The 14633-nt window shown below is 40.9% G+C and overlaps 2 protein-coding genes across 3 annotated transcripts in view; one reads left to right on the top strand and one right to left on the bottom strand.

The window, feature by feature from the left end:
• Window positions 1-701: 701 nt before the first annotated feature.
• LOC110975722 (glucose-fructose oxidoreductase domain-containing protein 2-like) lies at window positions 702-5743 on the bottom strand. The gene is made up of 2 exons (XM_087137798.1): window positions 5578-5743; window positions 702-3135 (listed from the first exon to the last, which is right to left on the bottom strand). Exon 2 carries the CDS (start codon window positions 3084-3086, stop codon window positions 1965-1967), a length of 1122 nt encoding a protein of 373 aa, XP_086993924.1. The 5' UTR covers window positions 3087-3135; window positions 5578-5743; the 3' UTR covers window positions 702-1964.
• A 101-nt stretch (window positions 5744-5844) lies between these two features.
• impact (impact RWD domain protein) overlaps window positions 5845-14633 on the top strand; it is a 16123-nt gene continuing 7334 nt past the window's right edge. For both annotated transcript variants that reach the window (XR_015425595.1, XM_087137799.1), the window contains exons 1-9: window positions 5845-5961; window positions 8606-8743; window positions 9526-9578; window positions 9900-9962; window positions 10222-10313; window positions 11936-12111; window positions 12618-12691; window positions 13102-13192; window positions 13659-13790. Coding sequence is in view for 1 of the 2 variants with exons in the window: in XM_087137799.1 (XP_086993925.1) it covers window positions 5932-5961; window positions 8606-8743; window positions 9526-9578; window positions 9900-9962; window positions 10222-10313; window positions 11936-12111; window positions 12618-12691; window positions 13102-13192; window positions 13659-13790 (849 nt within the window). In the remaining variant the exon portion in view is untranslated. The remainder of the gene's footprint in view (window positions 5962-8605; window positions 8744-9525; window positions 9579-9899; window positions 9963-10221; window positions 10314-11935; window positions 12112-12617; window positions 12692-13101; window positions 13193-13658; window positions 13791-14633) is intronic.

Below are 14633 nucleotides of genomic sequence, written 5' to 3'. Positions count from 1 at the left end.
AGACCCTAAATAAAAATGACACATTTGATTTTTTGTTCTCAAAACCATGTCTGTTGGATATTTAAAGCAAACAAAATGACCTGAAATAAGCAATTTTTGTTATGTACCACCGAAAGTAGGGGGATGATTAAATGGCCCATTCCCCTTACCAAAAACTGTGTAGGACGGGTGGAATACCAACAAGTGAGGGGGTGGGAAAGAGAGTACACTAGTAAAAAATTGGAAGGCCTGAAACAAAATAATGTGATGTGGGTCAGACATAGTGCACTGTATTATTAATTTGATTGAATTGTAATTTGATTTGATTCCTTTGAATCCTGCCAAAATGACTAGGGTTGCAGCTGAGACAATTCCTCCACTGAGGAATAAAAAAATGAATTTCCGAGCATTCGCTACCTGCACTCTCACATCACGCCTTCTGTATCCATTTATCATTTCTGTCAAATCACTTGAGCATATCATTATTCTAGATAATTCTCCTGCCCACTGACCTAGCTATGTTTGACAAACGGAACTTAAAATTGCAGCCCACTAATTAAAAGTGCACATAAATAACTAGGATTTCATTGAAGATGGATCCTTATGAATCAGTTGGAGATTAAATTTGTACCCACAAACTGAGATCACAACTTGTTTTCTGAAATTTAAGATTTTTATAATTATTATTAAATAATATATTCAAAGAGAAATCCAGCATGAACTTTGAGTCTGCATTAACTTTCTTTTATTTTATTTCTTACAGGTGAACTGTATCCAAATATAATTGAACTGATACTGATCAATACTAATTTCCAACCAAATGTATAGTATTCAACGCTCAGTAATGAGTGAATGCAGTCGCAAGTTCATACAAATAGAAAGTCTTTTACGTCTGTGCTGCTGTGCCCATAGGGGCCATGTACACGTACCTTCTCATTTGAGAATTCAAAATTGAAGTAGAATGTAACTATCAATATTTATTCCCCACGGATAAAAAAATTTTAATCTCCAATATGCACACATGGTGAACATGCAACAATGTAAGCGATGTTCTCCATACACACCTTAATGCCTAAATCTACCTAATGGCCTAGATATACAGGTGCTCATATACATTGTACATCTGCAAATTGTCCTAGTAGTCACAATGTCCCATTTTATGGTTAATCCTTGAAGCTCTCATTCATTTCAGCTGACATGTAGATATACTTGTATGCTTGGATTTATTTTTTCTTTAAACTGATGACAAGGAGTACATGTACATGTACTTCACAGTTTGTTTATTCAGCTGAATTTTAGATACAATTGTAGATGCTCAGAAAATTTAGGAATATCAGTAACGCATTTGTTGACACATTACAGACTACACATTATACATATGTTTATATATGTACAGTGTACAGTTCATGCACGCAAATTATTTTCTCGAAGTATGCTAGTGATGTCAACGTACAATGTAGGAAAACAACAATTTCAAGACAGCACATGACCATATCAAACGTCAACAGGAATTTGATATATTCTGGAATAAATACATGCACATCTATGCAGTAATCTAAAAAAAATTACAAGCATAAATAGCAGACAAAATTTGAGAAATACTGTGTGAAGTGGTATACATGGTCATCCATCTTTCAAAATGGATATCGCACGATTCAAAGATCATTGATGGTTTCAGTGTCAAAGAGCCCCGGTCCTCATACATAGATGTATGTACTTCTTAGAAGTTTTATATTCCATTGCTGTACAGGTACAAAATAATAAGTGCCATTAGGTACATGTACATGCACATTGTACATGTACCAGAGCGTTGGAATACATGTGTGACATGATTGTATTTTGGAATGTTCCTCTTAAAAATGCTGTCCACAATTTGTATTAACTAATTTGAGTTTTTACACTGAATGTATTTTCACCAACTAGATGACCATTGAACATTGCTACTGGTGTCAAATTTCAGGGGGGAAAAGTTGCTGAGATAACTATCACCAAGGATCACCATCATTTGACAAATTAACTGGTTCCCAAGCACCAGAGCGATTGGATTCTCGGATTGCATCCAACACAGCTTGTACATACTCTGCATCTTCAAAGTTTGCAGCCAAGGCCACTGGTTCTTGCTCCCAGCTCAGTCGTTCTTTCTTCCTCTCAAAGGATTCCTTCAGGGCATCAATGAGTTTCAGCATCCCTTTGAGATACGGCAGTGGGATCTGATTGGTCGGAATGCCCTGCTTCTGCCTCTCAGTGATGTGCTGGATGTCGGCCATGAGGAGCTGTTCTCGGCCCATCGCGCCTACTTGGCCATACAGGTCCGCCTCCTTGAGGGTCAGTCGGCCCTCCGACCCCACTACGAGGATCTCTTGCTTGAACTGGCCGGGCACGTGGGTGTTCAGAGTCACAGAGACGCATACCTGCTGGCTCAGCTCCATCTGGAAGGAGCAAAAGTCGTCGCTGGTGATGTGCCGGATGCCATTGATCTTGTCCGTCTGTCGCACAAATGTCTTCAGCATGCCCCTCACACGGATGGCCTTCTGGCCAGTGATGAAAGTAATGATGTCGATGAGGTGGGAGCCAAACGTGTTCAAGACCCCACCTCCCATGTTCTCATCACACATCCAGTTGTACTTATCCCGGAGGAGAGATCCGCAGGTCACCCGGACGTCGCACAGGAAAACCTCTCCCACCTCGCCATCTTGGATCATCCGCTTAAGGCGGACAAATGCGGGCAAGAATCTCAGGCAGTGGTTCATGATGGACATGAGAGACGGGTAATACTGGGCAGCCGTCACCATCTTGTGGGCGTCATTCTTGTTCAGTCCTGCCGGGCGCTCGCACAGCACATGCTTGCCAATACCAAGGGCCTTGGAAGCCACCTGTGCGTGGAGGTGGGGTGGGGTGTTGATACAGACGAGGTCCACCTCAGGGTTCAGGAGGACGTTGTCGATTTGGTCTGTATAGAAGGAGATGTTGAACAACCTTGCTAGCTCTGCAGCTTTCTCCAGAGTGGGACCCCAGAGAGCCACTATTTTGATGCCGACGGCCTGGAGGGTTGGAATGAGGATTCTTGCAAGGGACCCTGTCCCTACCACTCCTACACCTTCAAGCATTCTCAAGAATGTTTGTTGTCTTATGTAGATAACTCAAGAATTGACACTTCTGCCAAGGTTAACAAAAACAAAGATTTTTATGTTCATTAATTTGAAAGAAATACCATTACAATACACACAAAGGAAAGAGGGTTGCATCCTTTTTGGGCACTGTCGATTATTTGCATGAGTGATCGCTGCCTTATAAGTTGAATTTGTGGCCTGAACTACCAATCCTTCCAGTGCATCATTTTATCATCATTATATTTTATACATGTACTTTCATGACTTCAGTTGTAAAAGACTGCTTTGGAAAATTTAGGTGAAGAAAACATGGTGCAGTGAGATTTCTTGAAGGATTGGCAGACACCTCCGCATTACATGCATGATCATGACAACTGAATGATGATCCAGGTGGGCTGACAACAACTGCAGTAAAAAATTAGTAGGCCCTACTAGTAATACTACTACTGGGATGGAAAATCATTTGGCAAATGTCCTGTGAGGATAGGGGTACCTGGGTCATGTGGGTAAACAGGTTATTGCTGGTGCTTCAGGAGGCTGTTTTTTATTATTTCAATTAATTTACAACGGATGCATAAAACTCCAATCCTAGCAAATTGTCCTATGTGATCTTGGTGAAAGTCTGGCCTTGCCAGCTTGCTGGCCCTCAAACTCCCACATGAACAGATGAATTTGTACAAAAGTTGTAGCTGTACTGTAGTACCCCCAGAACTGTGGGGTCCGACGCCACAGTGGAGCGGACGTCGGACCCCAGTACATGTATGTGACAGTTCTGGGGCTGGAGTACTCTAGTCAGCTAGGCCTCCAGTACTAAATTAAGTAATAGGGCCTAATTACTAGGGTTTCGAGTCAACTCGGACCCAAACCAACTCGGACCCATACCAACTCGGACCCATGCCAACTCGGACCCACGACCAACTTGGACCCATGCCAACTCGGCCCCAATACTAACTCGGACCCGCGACCAACTCGGACCCACAACCAACTCGGACCCAATACTAACTCGGACCCACGACCAACTCGGACCCACCATGAGTCAACTCGGACCCAACCCAAGGAGCGTGATTAACTTGTTGAAAATTTTTCTTTTGTCCACTTTTACATTTAAGCATTTTTATTTTGTCCACTTTTACATTTAAGCATTTGGTAAATGACACTTTTGCACTGCATGCTGCCGAGATTTAACGTCCTCTCTACACGTTATGCAGGGAAACAGTGGCACAGGATTCCCAGAATTTCTCCGTTTTCGAGTTTGAACAGGCATGGTGATTGAAAAACGTACAGGACTAGATTTGATATCTGTGATGTCCTGGAACAAGTGATAAGTAACCGACAAGCGTCGTATTTTTATGGAGGCACATTTCCTATGATGTCTTATTTGCCGCTTGTAATCTGGAATCTTAATCAGGTATTAGCTGCTGAGGTACTTGCGTGATTAACCATAAAGACTGATTTTGTCACCTTCCATTCTTGAAACCCTATGATCGGGGAGTGGGAGCTTGGGACAACCAATGGGAGCAGCTTTTGGAGTGTGATTGACAGTACCAAATCATTGACGCCCTTTCGCCGAAGTTTCTTTTTTGGCACTCCAGATCACCAGCAGAAATCGAATGAACTTTCACCAAACAGCCCCCAAAGTTTTTGTTGCAATAAAAAGCCACAGATAGGCCTTCTGATGTACATAAGAGATGCTGCATACGTACAACAGATACTGCAGATATACACCAATGTCACGAACATTGACCTTTAATAGTGCCATAATCACGAGGGATCATAGAATTATTTATATAAATCCCGAATTTGGGATTAATAGTTTCCGGTTCAGAGTATTTCTTTCACAAAACGCCCCACAATGCGGGCCTATTTTGGATAGAGGCAGGCGGCTACATTCATAGGAGCGCATAGTTTTACTACTATTAGGGGGTATCTTCGGGAAAATGCGAAAAAAAAGTTCATAAAATTGAAACGAAAAGTGATCAATCTGGCCATAATCTTGAATTTCAAGTGGAAAAAAAATTATCTTGAATTTCCAGCGAAAAAAATGAAGGCCAACCTCGGAGGTTCAAGAGTCGGCGCTATTTCGGTCTAGTACGGGCGCGTATTTGGTGTAATGCAACCGTAAGACTCAGGGGGTCCGAGTTGACTCGAAGTGGGTCCGAAATGGCGTGGGTCCGAGTTGACGTGGGTCCGAGTTGGTTGTGGGTCCGAGATGGTCGTGGGTCCGAGTTAGTACTGGGTCCGAGTTGGCGTGGGTCCGAGTTGGTCCTGGGTCCGAGTTGGCATGGGTCCGAGTTGGAATGGGTCCGAGTTGGTTTGGGTCCGAGTTGACCTGATCCCATTACTAGTATGAGTTGTACAGCCAAAGCATGACCAGAGCTGGCGGAGCATGCATGTTGACAAACAACAAAAATAACAGGGTTATTACATAAAACAATACTATCAATAGGTTAAAAGTGTACAGCCGTCAAATTATAGCATATATGTTTACCTCAGTTTCTCTTAATCAGCTTAATACACCGCGCATCTGCCGAGTGTTCACTCGCGATAGCGCCAGCGCAAGTCAAAGTGAGCCTTCTGCAAGATTTCCTCTCCGTATTAACTGGCCACGGCTGGAAAATAACATGAACGTCTACCGGCAAAGGTTGCTGCCGCTTGCCAGTGGCTTCCCTCAGGAGCGATCTCTGATTCCATGTAGGCCTATGTAGTCTTTGCAGTCATATAAGCCTAAACTTTCAGGCTTTCAGAGCGATCTCTGATTTTACTTATGACAAGGGAGGGCGCCATTGCATTGCAGAGCGACCTGTCTGCTGCTGATATCATATCTCGATAGATTTTCATTGCAATGGCTGAAGAAGATAATTTGACACGACAGGTAATAACCTTCAAAACAAAACTGTCTAGGATTATCAAATTAAATGTCATAAATATTGGGGACCCACCACATGTTTTAGAGTAAGTTAGCTAGCCACCACGTACCTACAACTTTAAATTTCCCGTAGTGATGATAGTGGAGGTTGTTGCAGTACTAGCCTAGGGTACGTGCAGACCACTAATTCAAGTGAGAGTTTCTGGCCAGCTCATTAGCATTAAAAGTGCCCCCACAGTATCTTTTGAAAAAGGAGATTGTTTTGCCCCCAAAATGGTGAGATTGTGTAATTTCTTGCCAGGATCAACTCCCTGGGTCTTTGAGCTTTCACATGAGAGCAGAATGGCTAAAAACTACGGTTGAAAAATGGTCCTACATGTAAGTGCCCGAGAAAGTTGAGGGTTGCCACTTGAAAATGGCTGCAATCAGACTTTGGAAAAATCACTTTTTGGGGGGTGATTTTGTTTTGTGGGAATAATTAAAAGTGTAATTGGTTAACCCACAAAAATTGAAAAGAAATTGAAAGATAAGTGACCAGACAAGAATTTCATTTGTGTTTCAGAAATCTCAGGGATGTTGGCATGCATGTTATGGGCCCAACAACTGTTATTCAGAACAGTGCTGAAGAAGAAGATGATACAAGTGTCAGGGGTCATTGTTTAGAGTCCGGGTGTGTGGACATTATATTCTGCATTTCCCCTGGCATTGAATTCGGCCAAGGCGACCATTGATTTTAAAGTCATATATTGTAGGATCTACAGCTGTCATTAGGATACGGGATTTTACGTTCCAACAGCTTCCTTGGCCTACTTGGCCGGGTATAATTGAACATCAACAGTACTATCTGAACATGCCGAATGTAGATAGGATGACTTCGGCTCTGGAATATTTTGGCTATTTCCGGAAAAGTGGAGGAATTCCTCCAGTCTTGATCATGTGAACATGGTGATACCAGACCGGACCCTTGTGATTCGTAGAGTAGGCATGATCATCGCATCTGGTATCCAGACTTTCCAGGAAGGCAACATCCATGACATTGACATCGTTCCGACACTGCTGTTCCGACACGTTCAAAGACCATAATTTTTTTAACAGAATACAAACAAATAATGTTCAAGGAGATGCCCTGATAACTAAAAATTGATAAGACAGCATTAAACCACCATATTATATGAACCCAGTTGCACAAAATTTGAAACAAATTCTGAAAAGGTGATTTAAAAAAAAACACAATCAGATATGAAAGAAAATACCTCCATGGTCTTTCTCGTTTTAAAATAATTTCTCCAGTTTATCTTAACAAACTAAATAAAGTGCCGTGCATATTAAGACCCGATAAAAACATCGGTATTATTTTCAAGGTATTGTGAATTGAATATTTTGCATTAGAAAATGAGAATCATTTGCCCGTAGTAGTGCATGTATACATGTAGGTATACGTGCGTTGATGGAGTACATGCACAGTACATGTACATGAACGTGTACATGTGCACACATAAATCATGGCTGACCAGTTGACAGATAGCCAAAATTGAAATTAATCCAATTAACAAAGGACAATTTGCAATAGCTTAAAACATAACATGGTAACCTTTTTTCAAACACTCTTTCAACACATTCAATTATCAAGATATGCAGCATGTGTGCAAAAACTGGAGAACAATTCAAATTTTTGAGTATAAAATACCCTTTTTTACATTCAGAAATGTAATGTACACTGACATCTTTCACCCCTTTTCCTCCCAAATGTCGCTTATGATTAACAAGAGACACATCACAAACTGAAATCTGAAGCCTGATTATATTTAACAAACTTGATAAACTAGATTTTGGTGTACATGTAGTTGTTTGCTGGCTGGAGTTGCCATTTTAATGAGCAACAGAAAGTGATCACGACTTTGCCGAATTTTAGCGCATGTGCAGAAACTAAGTGGAAGGGATTAACATACATGTCCAGGCCTAGGCCTATGTTCATGTAATGCATAGCCATAGGCATACGCCTACCTGCCTAACCCCTAGCCTACATGTAGGTTGGACGTTGTCTTCATTCACACAATGCAATATAGACGACATCGACTGGGCAAGGCCTGCCCCCAGAACTCTGGCATTCGCTTCTGTGGGAGAATGGTCACCATCATGACCATGTCCATGGTGGTAGACGCAACATGTACATGGGGCTGAGGGATCCAAAATTTTTGATTTTTTTAATGTTCATACTTCTTTAGCCTAACCTTCAATAAGACAAGGCCTTTCTCAGGCTCCTCTTAGGCTTTTCACATGCTTTCAGAAGAATAAGGAAGGGAAATAAACCTTTAAGCTGCAGTATCTCATGTTTTTGTGTATTCTTCCTCCCCCGGCCCCTTTAATTGTTTGTCTCGTGCTCATTTAGCGGGCTGTGGCCCCCTTCCTGTGTTATGCCCCAAGTATGGCCTCAATCCCAAACTATACTTGGGCTGTAGTTGGGCCAGCTGAAGACGGACCTGACTAAACTTAGTACCAGCCCAAGTGTAGTTGGGGCCGAGGCCATAGTTGTGACATAACAGCCCTCTTGGGACATGCCAATGCTTGGGTGATGTAGTTCTGGAATCCAAGATTTATCTGAGCTTTGAACTTTGAAAGTATCTTTTTGTATTATTCTTGCTGTTTCAAGGCAGATGAGATAGAAGCATTGACAGCAATATATGAAGATGATTGGTGTGTAGTTGATGAGGCCAACCGGATTTATTGCATCGCTATCACCCATCATAATGAACAAGATAAAACCAAAGATCTGAAGATTTGTTTGCAGGTATGTACATGTAAGTGCTGTGTGATCTGATCTGTATCCTTAAAGCTTGAGTAGAGCTTTGTGGTTTGGGCATTTTCTGGTTCTGCTTCTAGATTTCTTTACTAGGTTTGCCCATCATAAAAAAACGGCAAATTTACCAGAGCTTGTAGGTTTATCAAGCCAGTAACTTGGGAAATAAAGTTTCAGTGCTGAGCCAGTTTCTGCTGATACATGTAAAAATATAATTTGCTATAAAATCCAACAAACTTAAGTGATTTGTTGTCTTTATGATGATCTTACAGTCAAGAAACATAACTAGTTGGAGGTGATACACTATCTACATATATCTTTAGCTCAGGAGACCTTATTCCTGAGGATGCCATTTTTTTATCTTAAATTATTAATTGTTGAATGGGGTGGTATCAGACCATTTTAAAATGCATGTGGGTTCTAAGCCTCCCTTTCTGTTTTTTAAAATCTGGCATAAAACACTAAGGTAAGAGTAGACAAGTAGTAATTTGACAGGAATTTTCATTTTATTATTTCATTGATGCTTTCAATTCATGAAAATGAAGACTCATCCTCACTTTCAATCTTAATATGGCCGAATCATGAATAAGGTCCGTTGATCAATCCTGCCTCTGTTTGTTGTCCTGAAGCCCTGGAGTTACATATATCAGATTGTTCTGCAGGCAACCTTCCAGTTAAAAGTTGTTCAGTGCCCAAGTTCAACACACAACCCAGGTAACATAGTGCCAAATGATGCAGGTTTTGAAGCAGCTTGTTTATTCAATTCATTCCAGATTTGCCTGCCTCCTGAATACCCCAATGCAGCACCCCCGGTCTATCAAATCAAGTAAGACCCCCCTCCCAAAAGCAAGGATCAGTAGCTTATTGAACATGCTCGTGGAGTTGTTAATTTATTAAACGTAAGACACATGTTTCAAGCTTATTCTGTTTGAGTTTTTCCTCCTTAAGCAGCTCTTGAATAGACATGTTTTACAGTCCATGACACTAGACTTGTAAGCCTTTTTGTTTGTAGAGAGGGGAGTTGGGAAATACATAACTTCATGAAAAGATGACTTAACTTATATAATGTGGTTCAAGTGAGGAGAGGCAAGTTTTGTAAACCGAGACAGGTAATAATGTTATTTCATTTGATTTGTCTTTGCTGCAGTGCGCCGTGGCTGAAAGATGCTGAGAGACAAACAGTGGTTACAACTCTGGAGCAAGTCTGCAGGTCAGAGAATTCTTTCAAAATCCAGTGAAAGGTTTTTCCTGTTTCCATTCACTTGTTTCCAATGCCTCAGAGCAAAAGACTTGAGAAGTTAATCCACAGATCCAAGAAGTCTTTAAAAACATTTTTGAGAAAGCAGCACATTCCTGTTTGTAATAGAATGTTGCCTTTCTCATGATTGATTGTTACTGACTTACAAAAGTTTACCTTGGATGAGAGTGATATTCTCTCTCTACATGTGCTCTTGACACGTGTTTTACAGTGAAAACTCTGGTGAATGTGTGCTTTACTTGCTCTTTGAACAACTCCGAGAATACCTTTTGGATAGAGCGCAGAAGGCGGAGCAGGTTGATGGTATGTATGTATTTTGGGGCATTTTCTGTGTGTAATTAGGTCAAAATGTTTTACTTTTGTAAACGACTTCATATTTGCTTTTATTGGTTTGGGATGGAATCAGTTGAGAGTCTGAATCAAAGGCAGACTTTCAGCATGTTCAGAGCTTGCTTCAGGGAACCTGCATGTATGCTCACTCCCATGCCCTTGTGCACCACTTAGTTGAGAGTTAGCGCATGTGCACTCTATCACTTTACTGTGGATTTTGAGGCAGGCCACATCGGACATGGTTCCAACTCTTCTTTCCTCGGATGGGAACCTTTATTTATTTTTAACAAAATGCAAACAAATGAAGTTCACAGAGATAACTTCATAACTAAAAAATGATCAGAAAACAATAAACCCCCGTATTATAATGAACCTAGTTGCACAAAATTGGAAACGAATTCTGAAAAAGTGATTTTTACTAAAAGTAAAAACAATCGGATGCGAAAGAAAATATGTCCACGGTCTTCCCATTTTAAAACAACTTCTCCAGTTTATCCAAATAATTTTCAAGAGGTATTTTTTTTGCGTTGGGGAGATGTTAATTTATATAACAGGTTTTGCCCTTACCCAACATATATATTAATAGACACTGTATGCTCAGTGCTTGTCCGAGAGCTTGCGAAAAAAGTCACAAGCTTACTCGGGTGGGACTCGAACCCAATTAATAACATCCCAATGCAAAAATACATCTTGAAAATAGTTTGTGGTACCAGCTGCTTCACCTGTCTCGGACCGGCCAGCTGACCCCGGCAAGCTCGGTGGTCGAGTGGTTAAGACGTCTGCACTAGTAAGCAGGAGGTCGTGGGTTCGACTCCCACCTGAGTAAGCTTGTGACTTTTTTCGCAAGCTCTCAGACAAGCACTGAGCATACTGTGCTTATTAATGTATAAGTTGGGTAAGGGCAAAGCCCGTTATATAAATGATCCAAATAAGTTTATCTAAACAAATGAAATAAAGTGCCGTGCATGTTAAGACCCGATAAAAGGTCGGTAGTATTTTCAAGTTATTGTGAATTGAATATTTTGCATTAGAAATTGAGAATCATTTGTTTGTAGTAGTGCAAGTATACATTTACGTGCATTGATGGAGTACATGTACACTACATGTACATGTGCACACCTATATCATAGCCAACGGGTCGACCGAGAGCCAAAGTTGAAATTGATCAAACTAACAAAGGACAATTTGCAATAGCTTAAACGTAACATGGTAGCAGCGTGTGTGGAAAAACTGGAGAACAATTCAAATTTTTGAGTTTAAAAACCCTTTCTTACGTTCGGAAATGTAACGTAAACAGACATCTTTCACCCCATTTCCTCCCAAATGTCACTTATGATTAACAAGAAACACATCACAAAATGAAATCTGAAGCCTGATTATATTTCTCTGGAATAAATTCAGCAAACGTTTACATAATGCGGAAAATCTCCGCAGATGAATATTGGTATAGTCGTTTGCTGGCTGGCATCCCCATTTTAACAAGCAACAGAAAGTGACCATGACTTTGCCAAATTTCAGCACATGTACACTAAGTGGAAGGGGTGAACATACTTGTATGTTGTCTTATGTTACATTTACCAAGCTTTCCTTTACAGTAAACAGCTCTTCCCATCACGACAGCTCGTCGCTCTCATCGGATTTGCACTCCAGGCTTGCCTTCCCGTCAGCCACTGACTGCGAGATACCTGCCATCAAGCATGGGGAGCCAATCACAGACCGACGCAGTACATTCCAAGCCCACTTGGCTGCACCAATCAGCACCGCGCAACAGGTAGGTTGGTCATCCTGCCCAGATATGATCATCTTCATCTCAAACCATCGACAAGTGAACAGTTTAGAAAACCACAATCATAGGCCAATTTTATAGGTCTGAACCGTCTGATAATATGAAAACAGTACTAGATTTTGATCCAAAGGATAAAAAAAATGGAAACCAATCCATGTACCGTCCGTTGCGTGCTGGAATACTTTGTACATGTATGTGGGAGCTTCACACAGATTTGAAGAATTTGCCTCATCACTTTGTTGGCCTCATGTTCCTATGGTTTGCTAGTAAGGCCCTTGAGGAGTTTGTAGCATAGAATTACACCACAAACCAACTTCTTCCCAGTGGTTCACTCTACATACCCTGAATACCCTCAGTGAATATGTATGCTTGAGATTGTTTTTTTTTGTTTAGTTCAGATGATAGTGACATTACAAAGACCTTGCATGAACCGATTTGATTGCAATAGTCACATCATGGTTTTTCATGACAATTGAAGTGTTTTCTTTCAGGTCACTCAGGTACGCCGGATGTTGTTAGAAAATAGGAAGATAGCCAACGCAACCCACAATATCCTGGCCTACAGGTACGCGTTGCCCTTTATATTAATACCGTGAACACAGCGAGGTGGTAAAATACATGTATTACTGTTATGGCCTTGGCTGATTTCACACCCTAATCCACTGTAATCCACTGTAATCCACTGTAACCTGGAGTAAGCTGTTCTTAATTTTTTTATATGGATTTTGATTTTTGCTTCTCTGGAGAGAATGACAGAGCATTCTGTTGTGATATTTCAGGAATTTTTACTTTTATCCATAATTCTCTCAAATCTGCTCAACTCTTGGGTTTTCATGACTTGGATGGACTCAGAACTCTACATGTACATTTGAAGCAGACACTTTCCTGAAAATAATCCAGGAGGTTAAGGCCTGAGATGCTGATGCCTGGATTTAAGTCACATCTCTTTAATTTGTGTCTTCTTCCTTATTTTAGGATATACTGTGAAGATCGCGGTACCTTCCTTCAAGACTGCGATAATGATGGGGAAGCTGCCGCTGGTCCAAGGTTGCTACATCTGCTTGAGGTGGGATACAAGACTGTCGCATTTAGAGAATGCATGTAGATCACCCACAGTGAAGGGCGGAGCCAGTAACAGAATAGGGGATGAAAGAGGAATTTTTTTCCAGTGTGGAGTGCTGCATTTGCTCCTTCTTTCCCAATGTCTGAAATGTGGATCATGAAAAGAAAACTGAAACGAGGCTTTTCAACCTCCCAAAGCCAAGTTTGAAAATAAAGTGGCTACGTCTGAGATATTCTCTCGGTCTTTTCAACAAAAGAGAGAGCTACTCACATACATGCTACTTGTGTATATGCTACTGGCATACATGTATCTACAGGTGCTCAGGATGTTCAGAGGGAGAGTAACAAGCTCTAAAATTTTATTCAACACTTTTAGGGAAATCAGGAAAAAATTTTGTATCGAGGTATTTTTTATTTTATTTTTACAACATCAATATTTTCCCATTGTTTACTGTTCATTTTAATCAAAGATCTTAGATGTGCAGAATGTGATGGTAGTTGTAAGTCGGTGGTATGGCGGTATAATGTTGGGTCCAGATCGCTTCAAACACATCAACAACGCTGCCCGAAACATCCTGGATGAGCATGGGTATATACAAAAGGTAAAACTGGGCCTTTGAATTTTATCTTAACACGTTGATTGCTGCGCATAATTTCAAAGGGGCATTCCCATTTGCCAAGTCTTGTACGCATGCATGTATATTTAATAGATACCTTTCATGTGTCAATTTGAACATGAGCATTTTACAGATGTATGTCTTCAACACTACCAGCAGCGTATTTGTTGTGTGCTTTGGTGACGCCAGTTCATTCAATTTACATCACAACAGCCTTTCATTCAGTATACCCGTAGTCGGCAGTCAGTGTGTTAACCTTTGGTTGTATTGGCAATACCTATCTTGTCTTGCCTTTCAATTGTGTTCCTGCTCAGCAAATTTTATGTGTTAACAAGAGTTAGCAGAGCACCAGTCACATGGAGTGTGCATACACATACATTAACTTTTGGCTGGTATTAAACTTATTTTTGCTTAGCAAATATTGTTCGGGCATGCCAATCTTAAAGCTTATTAACCACTCTGTGAAATGAGCCAGTTCAGTATTTCAAAAAGGCAAGGTCTTTCAAGAATAAAGCACACACTAGTTGGCATTTGGCTGTGTTGATGTCTCCTTGATATCAAAAGTAAATTTGGTTGCATTAGGTAATGGCTTATTTGTCTTGCAAGTCTGCGTTCTGAAAAGAACCCTGCAGAAACTGAACATTTTTGGCCATATGCCAGATCTGTTTGTAGGGAATGACTGACCAGTTACTGACTGAATACTGACTTTTCCTTCAGAACCATATCAGAGATGTACTGTCTTATGGCACTGCCGCACATGTACGCTGCTTGCTGATTACACCATGGAAGTATTGTCTCATTCTCTTATTGCTTCTGATCTCCATCTCA

This window comes from Acanthaster planci, linkage group LG06, assembly GCF_054643075.1.
Source record: "Acanthaster planci isolate LZ-2023a linkage group LG06, COTS_SCS, whole genome shotgun sequence".
Taxonomy (NCBI): Eukaryota; Metazoa; Echinodermata; class Asteroidea; order Valvatida; family Acanthasteridae; genus Acanthaster; species Acanthaster planci.
This window is presented reverse-complemented; position numbering and strand designations above follow the sequence as displayed.

Excerpts from the sequence above, each read along its gene's own strand:
- LOC110975722 (XM_087137798.1), bottom strand. The coding sequence starts at position 3,086 with ATGCTTGAAGGTGTAGGAGTGGTAGGGACAGGGTCCCTTGCAAGAATC.